Source organism: Arachis ipaensis, chromosome B3 (genome assembly GCF_059453495.1).
Source record: "Arachis ipaensis isolate K30076 ecotype BB chromosome B3, ASM5945349v1, whole genome shotgun sequence".
Taxonomy (NCBI): domain Eukaryota; kingdom Viridiplantae; phylum Streptophyta; class Magnoliopsida; order Fabales; family Fabaceae; genus Arachis; species Arachis ipaensis.
The window spans coordinates 118,729,107-118,743,069 of NC_142438.1; the positions used below are offsets into that span (position 1 = coordinate 118,729,107).

The window sequence follows — 13,963 nt, forward strand, 5'->3', positions numbered from 1 at the left end:
AGCAAAGAAGAGATGCTCAAACAGCACAGGGAACTAAGCATGTCCATTCGTCGTACGATAGAGAATAATGAGGAGGCCGGTATCAGACCAAGCAAAACCTACCAAAAATTTGTTGCGGCTGCCAGGGGTCACCGCGAGTTAAATTTTATCGAAAAGGACGTGAGGAATTACATTACCAGGGAAGTGCGGAATGTTTCCGAACAAGAAGATGCAAAGGAATTCGGAAAATATTTGTTAAGAATGAAAGAGAAGAATCTGAATTTCTTTTTTGAGCTCCAACTCGAAGAGGATCAATCGATTAAGCTGGCTTTTTGGGCCGATGCAAGAAGCAGAGCCGCCTTTGAGTATTTCGGAGATGTCATTTCATTCGACACCACTTACAATACAAACAGGTAACAAACTGTCCCTGTTTATGATGCCAAATTAATTTATTTTTACAAATCCGCAGTAGAGGTGTATATTGGCTGTTTCATTGGGTGTATGCGAAGCATTTGTTAGGGTGTAGCTAATGATTTTGCATTCTGGACCATGGTAATTTGTTTCAGGTATAATTTGGTCTGTGGTTCTTTTGTCGGGGTGAATCACCACGGTCAATCAACACTTCTCGGATGCTCTTTGATGAAGAACGAAGAAATTGAATCATTCAAATGGTTATTTCAAAGCTGGCTTCGTTGCATGGGAGGAAACGCTCCGAAAGGGTTTCTCACCGATCAGTGCGCATCCATGAAAAGGGCTTTAGAGGCCTGTATGCCAACAACAGTTCACCGCTGGTGCATTTGGCACATCATGAAGAAGATTCCAAGCAAATTAAACGGGTACAAGGGACATGCCGATATCGAACAAGAAATGAGCCAAGTTGTTTGGAACTCTCAAAGCAAAGACTCATTCGATAGGAATTGGAACGATTTTCTGCTGAATTTTGGTCTTGTGGACAACAAGTGGCTTTCAGGTAATGTCTTTTTAAAAGCTGCATCAGAGGTGTAAATTGCATGTTTTCCCGGGTGTATTTATAGACTGTCTTTGGGTGTATTATGCAGATCTGTACGAAGACCGTCACATATGGGTTCCTATCTATCTGGATCACCATTTCTGGGCAGGGATGAGAAGCACACAAAGGAGCGAGAGCATGCATTCATTTTTTAACAAGTATATCACCCGGAACAGCTTGCTTATTCAGTTCGTCAAACAATACGATAATTGCCTCGGAAGCAGGGAGCAAGCAGAGAGAGAATCAGATGCTGCAGATTTTCATACGGTCATACCGTGTGCAACCAAATCCTGCATTGAAGCTCAGTTTCAAGATGCGTACACTCACGCAAAGTTTAGGGAAGTCCAAGCGCAATTCAGAGGAAAGGCGAATTGCATCACCAGACTAAAGAATTCCGCTCTAGGCTATTCAGTATACGAAGTCGGAGAACAAGTTTCCAGCTCAATATTCAACAAGTTTGTGGTTACTTATGACTCGGTTGCAGCCGAGGTAAAATGCCATTGCTTATTATTCGAGTCGAGAGGGATACTGTGCCGTCACGCACTAAGCGTGTTAAGCTTCGAACAAGTAAGCCAAGTGTCACCGAGATACATACTGGAACGATGGAGCAAGAAGGTAAAGAGGCGACACACACACATCAAGAGCAGCCATGACGAGCCACTAATGGAGCCAAGAAGCAAGAGGTTCGACCAATTGGTTTTTCGTTCGCAAAATATATGCGAATTTGCCTCCGAATCGGAGGAGCTGACTGCAATTCTGCACCGTGCGTATGATAACGTCATGGCCGAGATGGAAGCATTAAAAGCCAAAAGGAAGGGGACATCTTCTTTATCCCACGAAGACGCCAACTTGGAATCCGTTAACGAGCTTCAAAGCCCGCCAAGGATTCGAACAAGAGGACGTCCAAAAAACAGGCTAGGTTCAAAGCTGGAGAAACAGATCGCAAATGCCACAAAGAAGAAGAAGACGAAAGTTTTAAGCGAGGTAAAAGTAATGTTCTTTAAATTTGTGGCGATTGAGTTTATTTTTCTCGTTAATAGTTTAGGTAATGTGTGTGTGTTATATTTCAGATAAACCTGTTTGATGCTGCATCAGCGGCGCATTCAAATTGCAGCCAATATCAAGGACACGTTATGAGTTATCAGTTTAGGGTACCAGCAGCAGGGGATAACTCCTTGGGTGTATAGTTTTACAGAATATGGGTGTAAAAGCACTGTTATTTTGGGTGTATTTTCGTTAATTCACAATTTAGATATAGACACATATATAGATATATATAAAACAAAAGCTGTAAAAATTCTCAGGTTATGGGTTTATATTTGATTTGATGTTTTTCTTCATATTTTAGTACATGTAATTCATACATTTTGAATACAGCGCAGACAGTTTGGGTGTAGCAGTTTATAATTTGTGTTTATATATGCCTTGATTTTTTCCTTCATATTTTACCACCTGTAATACAGCTTTTGAATACATCACAGACAGTTTACCAGCACAGATAGTTTAACTATGGGAAAAAATATACATAGAATAGAAGTTGTTGATAAATGGCAAATATTTACATCATTTGTTAATTTACAAACTACCCAGCAGATGGATTACGCAGTTTCTATATCAGCAGAATTAATCTGACAAAACGGACTTAATAATATAGAGGATGGCTTCGACAGCCTTATAGCACTACTCTCTCTAATTGCCTGATCTCTCTGTGTATTCATCTCACTGAATAGTATCCGGGATGCGTACTCCACTCTATAGTGGTCCACCTCCTCCTACAATTAAAAAGTATATTCTGTTTAAACAGCAATATTAATTCAGTAAAGTAATACAGAGTTATATGGTTCTAAAGACAGTTACCTGTGGCCAATTATCCCATTGATACTTCCCCTTTTTGATGTTTTCCGGCTCAATTATCTCCATCCACTTCATAACGTACACAGCGCAGTCATAGCTGAAAACGAAGAAAATAAATTACAAATCTCATTTACAAAAGTTTAATGTTCAGAGTTACAAATATATACCTTGTTTTTTGGCCAGATATTTTAACATATGGTGATTTAATTTCCTTCTCCCTCTCCCCTTTCTGAAGAGGTTCCCCGCCGGCATATGTTATTAATCTTGAAAATACGTATCCCTTAAATACGAAAACAAATCAGTAATACATCCGAATGAATGGACAAGATACACCCAACTGAATGGACAATATACACCCATTACAAATAACGAAATAGACCTATCTATTAAAGTAAAGAAGACAGAGGCAACTTACAGTGAATTTATTAATGGCCTTTCTCTCATCAGTGGGAGCCTTTTTGTGTAGCAGGTCAAGTATTTGACATTTCCGCTTTCTTGTATTTATCAGCCATAACCACCAATGCCCCGCGTAGCAGACAGGGGCAAAAATCTAAAGGATTGCCACACATGAACAGTGTGTTATTTTATTTTGCAAATAAGTAAATAAGCGTACTAACAAATTTAGCAAACGAAAACTTACATATGGGTGTGAAGTCAATTTTTTTCTATTTATGAAGGGAATGAAACTCGGGTAGGCTTCCACCCTGAATTTCTTTTTCATTTTCGGTGATACGAATTCCCCGTTTGGGTGATCCGAAAGTGCCATGCACTGCAAGAATGGGAAACAAGAAATGAAATACTAAACTTACACCCAATCGAATGTGAAAAATACACCCAAATCAATACAGAAAATACACCCGAAGTTCGTAGAAGTAACACTTACCACAATATCTGGGGGGAGACAGTATATTTGTTCTTGAATCTCTTTTCATTTTTTTTGTTGAGGATGAGGCAGATGGCAGATACAATCTAGAAATATATGCCGAAATCAATTTTACATTAATAAGCATTGTAATTGACTTTGGTGTAAAAACATTAATCTTATTATAATATTACCTGAGATTCTATATCACTTTTTGCCTGGAGGGAAGCAAGGTGCATTCTCATCAAAATGTATTTTCCTTGGCCAATCAGAGTGCACATTTCCTCATACTCGTTAGTATTGCCATCTGCATCTTCCTTCAGTCTTGTCCCCCAGATGTAGCACTTTTGTTTCATATCATCCGTAATCTGATATAATCCCCGAGGAGTTTCAAACTTTGCAGAACTTTCTCCCCCAGTCTCCCTCTGAATTTGTGGACTTGTGTTTTTTCCCTTCGTCGCGCTGCTTGCTATTATTTGGACCAAACTGTCCAATTGTTCTATCAAATTCGCAGCTTCTGGAGATTTTTCCCTTTCTGTCTCCTGCGTTGACGCCCCCTCCTGGCTTGAATCAGTCAATCCAAGGCTGAATGATGGCACCCCTGGATCTGTTTTAGGAACATAGGAAGCTGTCCGTGCCATCATCAACAGGGCAGCAGCGTCTTCTGCGTCTGGATGACTGCGTCATCATGTATAAGAATAAGAATAAGAATAAGAATATACGGATGATAAGCAAAGATTGATTTTAGTCTGATGAACTTACATTTTAGTTGGAGCTGGGGGAACCGTGGGTGTGGTCTCTTGAAGTTGTTTGGGGGTTTCAGGAGTGCTGCACAGTTACAAAAAATTAATCACGGCGTAAAAGAAACTAATCAGGAACAATATACACCGAAACTGTTAGCTAATATACACCCAAACTCCAAACAAATATACACTCAATACTATTTCTTACGTTTCTGTAGTCCCTTCAATCTGTAGCATAGGGGTTGGTTCAAAATCTGTCTCAGTGGTTGTTTGGGATGCCGGCACAAAAACCTGAATCGGGACTCTAAACAAGAAGAAAAATGAAAGGTTAACAACGCCTTTGAAAATAATAAGGTTATAAGGTTGGAATATTATTGTAAAACTCACATTGCAAGCGCTTCGGACGGTGTCTGTTCCCTCACAACCATCATATTCGAATCAGACGGACTCAACCTAAAATACACCCAAAGAAATTCAAGAAATACACCCGAACAATTCAAAAAGAAGACAGGCTTTGTTTTTTTGAGAACTTACATACTTGCAGTTTTTGCTTTTTTTTCCTGCCTTTTTTTTCTTGAATAAAATAATAAAGAGCTTTTTTTTCTAAAAAAAAATATATACAGAATTAAAAGTAGAAGGGTAATAGAAGAACAAAAGTAACGGTTATTTGAAAGAGAAATTACATGCTCTGTGACGGCTGGTTTACACTACTCTGTTCTGTGTGTCCTTGAGAGGAAGGAGCATCAGTTCCCAAGTTCACAGCCGGTATTCTAAGACAGATTTGATCCAAGCAACACAACAAAGTTAATATTCCAACTTATTAAACAACATACACCCAACTTGATCCACACAATACACCCAAATGGTTCCACAAGACACACCCAAATCATGATAACAAGATTTTATTAAATAATAAAGCTTCTTACGTTTCAGACGACACATAGCGACCTTCTGTCGATCGCAGGTCAGGTTGGTTCTCGCTGCGAAACAAGAAACAATTATTAGCATACAAAACACAACAAAATATGAAATAGACAGCCCTGCAAGACATACCCCTCTGCAGCAGATTTATCAACGTTTTGCCCTAGCCATTCATCCAGTTCATCACTTGATATTTCATATGTCTCACTACATTCATAAAAGAAGATGTTAACAAAAATAATTACAACGATAGACGGTAATATAGCTTACGAGGTACTGTACCCGTCAAAGTATTGGTCTTCTTTAGGAGGTGAATCCTCCACGAGAACTTTTTTCTTTTTTGGTTGTGTTCTGGGTGGAAAAAAAAGAGTACCAATCAGAAATAAAAAATTAATTTTATCACAGAATATTATGCAAAGAAGTGCTTACTTTTTTGGTGTTGTTTTTGTTTTTTTCTTCTCCTTCTCCTTCTCTGCAGGTGATGATTCTTCGCTCCTATAAGTTAATAATAGACACTTCAGTTAATACACGAAATCTTTATAATGAAGCCAAAAGAAAGGAGTAATAATTTCAGGACATTACTCATCACTTTGTTCAGATTCAGATTCTGAATCAGAATCTGCCTCCTCTTGCCTCTGCTTTCTTTTTCTGGAGTCCATTCTGGAAGGCAAACAGTGATTATTTAGAACATACTAAATATACACCCAACGTGATCAACAAAATACACCCAACTCGAAAAAGAAATTACACCCAAGTATGGTACTTACTTTTTCCCCTTTTTGATGGGGTGTTTTCTTGCTGAATCCTCCGAGTCTTGTTGAGTCTCAGACTCAGAGGTAGAAGTGTCACTATCAGTAGCTGTTTCTGTCTCCGAAGACGATGTTGGACTCGCCTTCCTTTTTTTTGTTTTTTTTATTTCTTGTTTTTTTTTCTTTTTTTTTCTTTTTCTTTCATTTTTTCTCTTGCTCTTGTCTCCGCCATCTTCACAATCCCCTGAAACATGAGATATTTTAGCTAGCAGCATTCAGGTAAATAAAATACAAGCAACATATTATGTTTACTTACCAAAATTTCTTCTCTTTCTGCAGTCATTCTTTCCACCAACTGCTCCTTAGTCCAGTTGGCAATCCAAGGCTTTGGTGGTCTTTCAGCCCTCTTCTTGCCTTTGTTTTCAGAAAGATGGAAGTATATTATCATGAGGGCAAAGAGGCAGCCATCAATTGCCTTCTTCTTCTTCTCTTGGTAGTCTGTGATGCCTTTGATCAAGAACGTCAAAACATGCCCCCCCCAGTTTCTCTCCGATATGCCGTCCATCTTAAAAATTGGGGCGAGGTGCACGGGCGATATTTTGTTTATCGTCGTTGGCAAAAGGAACGCCATCTGTATGTAGAGGATGAATATCCTCTTGAACATCAGGCGTTCCTCTTCGCTGCCAACGCCTATTTCCATCATTTCATCGGTAAGACTTTTGAGGGTCTTACCCTGAAATCTTCTATAAATTATTTTGTCATCATCAGAAAGTTGCTTATAAAGTTGCTTATACTCAACTTTCTCAGGAAACAGATTTCCTACAAAAAAGAAAACAACAAAGTATCAAAATCGGTTCAAAAACACCCAAGCATCAACCTTAAATATACCCAAGCATGAACTTAATATACACCTATAATTTTGAGCTAGTTACCTGTTGCATTGATGCCAAGCGCATCACCTATTGTCTTTGGTGTTATTTGGAAAGAACCATATCCTGTCTTCAGTCTGTTCTCCCCAAGTTTGAAGTTGTTTGCCAGTTCCCTTAAGAGTTGGTGATCCACCCTTAAAGGTGGGACGTGCATCAACCCACCAAATCCGAGATCCCTGACAATTGCCTTCTTCTCCTCAGTCATGTTTCTGAACTTATCACTCAGGAGATGTGTGGCACACTTAAGATCCTTTGTTTGGTTTCTTGCTGCCATTTTGTCTGAAACAAAAAATACACACAAATATACACCCATTAGTAACAGTAAGATACACCCATATGTAAGAATCAGATACACCCATTGATAACAGTGAGATAGATATTATTCATATACATTCATATATATCAGTCAGATATCAGTCAAACATGCTTCAATATCAAGCAACATTACAAGGTCTAATAACAGTAAGATACACCCATATGTAAGAATCAGATACACTCATTGTTAACAGTGAGATACACCCATTGATATTATTCAGATACATTCATATTTATCAGTCAGATATCAGTCAAACATGTTTCAATATCAAGCAACATTACAAGGTCTAATAACAGTAAGATACACCCATATGTAAGAATCTGATACACTCATTGTTAACAGTGAGATACACCCATAGATATGATTCAGATAAATCCATATATATCAGTCAGGTATCACTCAAACATGCTTCAATATCAAATTAATTGAGATATCAGTAAGATACACGCATATATGAGTCAGATACACCCATTGATAACAGTAAGATACACCCATATGTAAGAATCAGATACACCCATTGATAACAGTGAGATAGATATTATTCAGATACATTCGTATATATCTGTCAGATATCAGTCAAACATGCATCAATATCAAGCCACATTACAAGTTCAAGCAGTATACAACCCCCAATCTACGGAATAAACCCCCAAAAATCAACAACAGTAGCAAGAGAACTTAGAACAAGAATGTAGAACGACGTAGAACTTAGAAGAATGACGTAGAACTTAGAACAGTGTAACAAAGAAGCAAGAATAATAGCACAGTAAACCCTAGAAGAACGACGTAGAAGAAAACTAAAATATACAGTAATCTTAATGAACTTACGTTGAGTATTGTTGCTTCGTTTTCTCTTCAGATTCTTCACGGAGAGTTTGATGTTGTTTTGATGGAGGTTTCGAATAACGATTTGTATATTTTGAACTTTGATTTTTGCTCGAAAATGGTAGCGTTTCCTTGTTTTCGAAGCGTTTTGAGAAGTGGAAGAAGTGGAGGAAGTGAAAGAGTCTGCCATACGTAACTGTTTGTGTTGAGCGCGTGATTTTGACGCGCCATGTTATGCTTCCTTATGCGCGTGTCTTCGATTTGGGCTGGGCCAACTTGGATGCTTGGATACTTGTATGTGTAGCAGGCCCGTAAAATTATATTTAACTTATGTATAAGAATATGTCTAAATGACAAAGATTATATACATTAGATCTAAGTTTATGATAATAAAGTAGAACATATTAATGCATGATAATAGTGTCTAATTTATTTTAAAAAAAAAAATCAATGAAAAGATTTTAACAGTCACATTTTTTTAAAAATATTTTTTAGTCTAAACAACATTTTATATTTTATATAGATATTTTATTTAAGATGGTACAAATTATAAAAAATTTTTTAATGCAGTATAAATTAGTTTTAAAAGATAGAATTTTAAGATTTTATTTACAAAAGAAATAAAAACTACTTTAGGTTGGTAAAATAAATAATTAAATCTCATTTAACTCACAAAATACGATATGAAATAATTGTAACTTATAAATACGAAAAAATTTGTAACAAATTAAATATATAATAAGTAAAATTTTAAAATTAATAAAAAATATCATCTATTAAATAGGTAGAGACACGAAAGACGTGTGAAGATTGGATGTATCAAAATTATGTTTTTTATTGTTTTATTTTTTTTATAATTAGTATTTTTTGTCATCGTCACTACCGATGACTTTTCTGTAGAAACTAGAAAGCGAGTTCTTGACCATGTTTTTCATGTGCTTGAAACAAGGTCAATAGCTTGTGGTGATGCATCTGCTGCTTATGTGCCTTTCGAACTTGTACCTCTTTTTCAAGAAAGGACATTAAGATTTGGTGGAATAGTGACGTTAATTATTTACCATTAACTTCATGACAGGACTACATTAAAGTTAAATAAAAATTTAGACCAATTTAATACTTTAACGTTAAAAAAATTTTATTATTGTATTCTTAAAATGTGTCAATAACAACAAATTAACTAAATTTTTTTTTTACCAAAAATAGAAGACTCAAACTCGCAACCTCTTAATTGAGTATGGGGAGACTATGCCATTTGAGCTATTACTCATTGCTAACTAAATTCTTGTTTATATATGCATTTGCTTTCCTTTATCATCTTATTAAATATCCTAAACATGACGTAAGTTTTAAATTAATTTTTAAAATTAATTGTATGTATTAAAATAGTTACAAGAATCTAATTACATTAATTATGAAATTGGTAAAAATATATCAGGTTAATATCTAATTGATCATATTAGAGAGACAAAAAAAAATTAGTTTAAATAGTTTAAATTTATCTTATTTAATATTTATCTATTGCAAAGTATATTATATAAAATAAAAAATAATAAATTTTGACAAATTTGGACTAAATATTTTTGTTTTCTGAGATTTTTCGATATGAGTTGCTTAATAAAAAAAGTTGAGGAAATAACATAATCCAGTAGGATGAAGTAGATTGAGAATATAAAATCTAGTAGCAGATTAAACTACCACTACTCCACTATACACTGATAGTATAAGTATAAGCTCTGCTTGATTTCTTCGGTATATTTAATCAAAGCAATCATGGCTGCAATTCAGAAGCTACTGAACATTGCATTGCCCCCACTATCATTGGTGCTTCTATCCTCCTTCATGATACCTTTCCTTATCTTCAAGGTTCTTATTTATGTAAGGAAGCTGTTTCAAACCGATGAAAAATTGGAAAACAAGGTTGTACTAATCACCGGGGCAGCCTCAGGGATTGGCGAGGTTTGCTCCACTCTCTCTCTCTATATGATTGTTATATGTAGTTGCAGTTAATAAACCTTTGTTTAATTTATTTTGGAAAGCAACTAGCATATGAATATGGAAGGAGAGGAGCAGTTTTATCACTGGTTGACATTAGGGAGGACAATCTTGTAGTTGTGGCTGAAAAGGCCAGATCTCTGGGTTCTCCTGATGTTATCATCATCGCTGCTGATGTCTCAAAGCTCCAAGACTCTCGTCGTTTTGTGGATCAAACAGTTAATCATTTTGGACGATGTATGTATATATATGCGACTTTGTGCGTCCTATGCTAGCTATCATTCAATTTTCATTTTTATGATAGAATTGTATCAATTTGTGTATGTTGTCCGCAGTGGATTGTTTGGTGAATAATGCTGGAATTGGCAAGCCTTCAGGATTCAAAGATTGGAGTAATGCTTCTGAATTTACTTCAATTATGGTAATTAAGGCCATTCATGAAATTCTATCTATTCTATTCTATTTATATGGTTAGACATTAAATTAGTAATGTAAATTCACATTTCACATAGGACGTAAATTTCTGGGGATCAGTTTATGGCACTTTATGCGCAATCCCACATCTGAAAACAAGCAGAGGCAGGATCGTTGTGATTGCATCGGCTCTTGGACGGTTCCCTCTCCCAAGATTCAGTATCTATAGTGTAACCTTCCATTAACCAATGCAATATATATTATGAAATATGATTATAATTTTAGTGTTAATAATGGAAAGTGTAATTATTGATCGCTACTAAGCAGGCAAGCAAGGCAGCGATTATAAACTACTTTGAGACTCTGAGGATGGAACTTGGTTGTGCTATTGGCATAACAATAGTCACACCAGGTTTGGTCAAAACGGATCTGGGAGTAACTCTAATAAAGAAGGTTGGTGGTGAAATTGAATTGAATTGAATTCTCAACAGAGGCACTTAGTTCACAATAATGAATTGGTAGTTAACTGTGATATTTTTGCAATTAATATAGGAGCGTATAATGGAAATAATTCCAATGTTATCAGCATCTGAATTAGCAGAAAGCATAGTGAAAAGCGCATGCAGGGGAGATATGTACTTGACAGAGCCATCTTGGGTCAAGGTTTTGTTTCCTTTCAAGCTGCTTTATCCTCAACTAGTAGACTGGGCCTCACGCCTCTTCTTTGCGCTTTCCCCAAAAATAAATAATTCTGCAACAGAGCTGAAACCAGAGTAAAGTACTGTGTGATACTTCCGTTTGCTTAATTTCTTTTGCAGGTAAAAAAATTTGCATTAATTTAAAATAAGTTGATTACAATTATTGGTTACGAAGCTTTGTATGATTTTCGGACACTCTTCAAGTCAAGTAAAGCTAGCATGGTTACAGGCAAATTTTGCTAATTCATGAGTTACATGATTACTTGCTCTCTTTGTATGTGAGAATTGGCGAGAGTGAAGTCCGCAGTGTTCTTGACTCTTTCTCTAATTAGCTTCCCCACTTCTTTGCTTACTTAGTATAATTTGTATCAGACAAAAGCTTATATAATTTGTTCCACTTTCTTCTTTGTCGCACTTTGTTATTAATTATCTAAAAATATTATTCGTATACCAAAATCAGTCACTAAAATCAGCTACCAATATATTTGTGTATAAATATATGTGGTTTAATTTATTTTTAATGTATGTTTATATTCTAACATATATTTTATACTAATAAATGACTTTAATAACTAATTTCAGTGTCCACCAAGTATAGTCCTTAATTATCAGATAAAGCAATAAGAAGATTGGGGTGGGAATACTGAAATTATGATTTTAGGCTGTAAATATATATACAATTTTTTCCTAATACTCAAGGGAGCTTGTGTCCAAAGAAAAGAATTGCACAGAAATAGTCCTGAAATCAGCGTCAGAGTGAACAAAAATAGCACTAAGCAGAGACTCAAACATAACTAGAAAAGCATCCTGGGAGTGCCCAAGCTTAGCAAGACCATGGGCATAGCCGTTTCCTTCCATAAAAACATGATTCATCGACACACTCCGCTCCTTAGCAAGCAGACTAGGGATGGCTAGTAACAGAGAGGAAGCAACATGAGACACATGTAACTCATCGTAGCACAAACTTAAAGTCGCTCTATAATGTTGATAAAGTCCCGCTTAGACGCAATAACCAAGACCAAGAAAAATAGCCCAGAGTTCTGCTAAGGTGATTGAACAGTTCCCCAAATTTGCGTTATAGGCCACAATAAATCTCTCGTGGAAAGATTATGGATAATACCACCAAGCCCGCCGACTCGGAGTTGAATACAGATCCATCCGTGTTGATTTTAATTCAAGACTCCGGTGGACTGGTGGAGGGTGCCAAGCAATATGGAGAATTGAAAACTGAACAACTCTATCCTTACTCAAATTCAAAGAATCCAAGAAAAACTGAGATTCCTTAGCTAATGTCGGCTGCGGTGAAGACAAGTGTCCAGATTACCTCCATTACTTAAAGATTCTGGAGTTATGTTGGTGCCCATTCCCCTCCCTCCCAATGGGATTTTTTTATGTATATAAATAAATAAAGGTGAATGCTACTGTACCATCTCTAAAATAAATGATAAATTACCTTCTGTGATATATACAGTGCTTATAATTATAATTAAGTTGAATGTTAACCACAATAATTAGGTATATGTTCTCTATTTTTCTTTTTCTCTTTTGTAATTATTTAAATTTAGTTTAGCACCACCAGTCTATGGTGGTGGTAGTTGCTGTCACCACCGGAAAAATCTCTTTGTGGTGAACTCACAAACCCATCAATAAGGGGCAAGTACGTATTCAGCTCGTTACACGTGGTAACATTTGTGCTACCGAGGTACAGAGAATATCTGCTATATAGGCGCAACTCCTTCCTAACCTCAGTGTACACCCACTGCGCCTCCTCCACCCTCTTTTGTATGGTGATAACATCCTTAGAGTTTACTATGCGCAAAATTTTTGTCCCATAAAAGTGATTAAATTCTTGTGCATAATTGTCACATCATCTTACAAATCCTATTGTCTGCAATTGAATTTGACTTGATCTCCACCTCATCGACAACAATATCTTTAATCTCATCAGAATCCGAATCTACCATCCCTTGAAACTTGTATTTGACATCATCAACAACAATTTCTTTAACTGTGTTTATGACTTGAGAATTTGAAGAATCTTTTCAAATGTCTTTATGACTTCTATCATCATGCACCATAAGCTCTCCTCTACCTTCAAGTATATCAATTGCATTTGTAAAGATCTCTTCCACTTCATAAAACTTATCTGGTAAATCACTTTCAATATATATATCCCAAAGGGTAATTTACCCTTTATTTTAAAGAGGGTATGATAGAATTCACCATAAATTAAATATTTTATTTATACAATTTAAAAAATATTTTTGTTTTTAATGTTTTACATATTTCGTTTATCATACAAATGAAATAAATATACATATCTTATTTACAATAGAGTAAACTACCATTTTTAGCCACAAAAGTTGAAAACGCTGACATATCTACTCATAAAAGAAGGAAATTATCATTTGTACCCATGAGATATGGGTTTTGCACAACAAAATTATCCAAACATTAAAAAATCACCTAAAATTCCTAAATTACCCTTATCTTCACCACCACTTTTCTAATCTCAAATCCTACCGCAACCCAAACTCTTCTTCACCACCACTCTCATCCCCAACTACCACCATCACTGCTGCCATCCAAAATCCGCAAGCTTTCCAGACGACTTCCCTCTACGCAGTCTTCGCTCTCTTGGCCCTCCATTCTCTCAGTCACAGAGAGAAGGG

At 36.1% G+C, this 13,963-nt stretch overlaps 2 protein-coding genes and 1 long non-coding RNA gene across 5 annotated transcripts; 1 reads left to right on the plus strand and 2 right to left on the minus strand.

The window, feature by feature from the left end:
- Nucleotides 1-2,626: 2,626 nt before the first annotated feature.
- Nucleotides 2,627-3,047, minus strand: LOC148572219 (uncharacterized). The gene is made up of 3 exons (XR_015907194.1): nucleotides 3,010-3,047; nucleotides 2,846-2,939; nucleotides 2,627-2,760 (listed from the first exon to the last, which is right to left on the minus strand). It is a non-coding gene; the product is annotated as an uncharacterized LOC148572219 (long non-coding RNA).
- Nucleotides 3,048-6,280: 3,233 nt separating this feature from the next.
- On the minus strand, nucleotides 6,281-7,251 carry LOC148572220 (uncharacterized). The gene is made up of 3 exons (XM_088507259.1): nucleotides 7,050-7,251; nucleotides 6,434-6,936; nucleotides 6,281-6,361 (listed from the first exon to the last, which is right to left on the minus strand). Exons 1-3 carry the CDS (start codon nucleotides 7,249-7,251, stop codon nucleotides 6,281-6,283), a joined length of 786 nt encoding a protein of 261 aa, XP_088363385.1.
- Nucleotides 7,252-9,822: 2,571 nt separating this feature from the next.
- On the plus strand, nucleotides 9,823-11,705 carry LOC107630834 (11-beta-hydroxysteroid dehydrogenase-like 4A). 3 transcript variants are annotated; one of them, XM_088507407.1, is made up of 7 exons: nucleotides 9,823-10,143; nucleotides 10,224-10,416; nucleotides 10,515-10,600; nucleotides 10,692-10,823; nucleotides 10,918-11,046; nucleotides 11,146-11,256; nucleotides 11,412-11,705. In XM_088507407.1, exons 1-7 carry the CDS (start codon nucleotides 9,958-9,960, stop codon nucleotides 11,433-11,435), a joined length of 861 nt encoding a protein of 286 aa, XP_088363533.1. In that variant the 5' UTR covers nucleotides 9,823-9,957; the 3' UTR covers nucleotides 11,436-11,705. The 3 variants fall into 3 exon arrangements, with proteins under 3 accessions (XP_088363533.1, XP_016189571.1, XP_016189572.1); XM_016334085.3 differs by having other exon boundaries at nucleotides 11,146-11,705; XM_016334086.3 differs by having other exon boundaries at nucleotides 9,825-10,143; nucleotides 10,921-11,046; nucleotides 11,146-11,705.
- The last annotated feature ends 2,258 nt before the right edge of the window (nucleotides 11,706-13,963 follow it).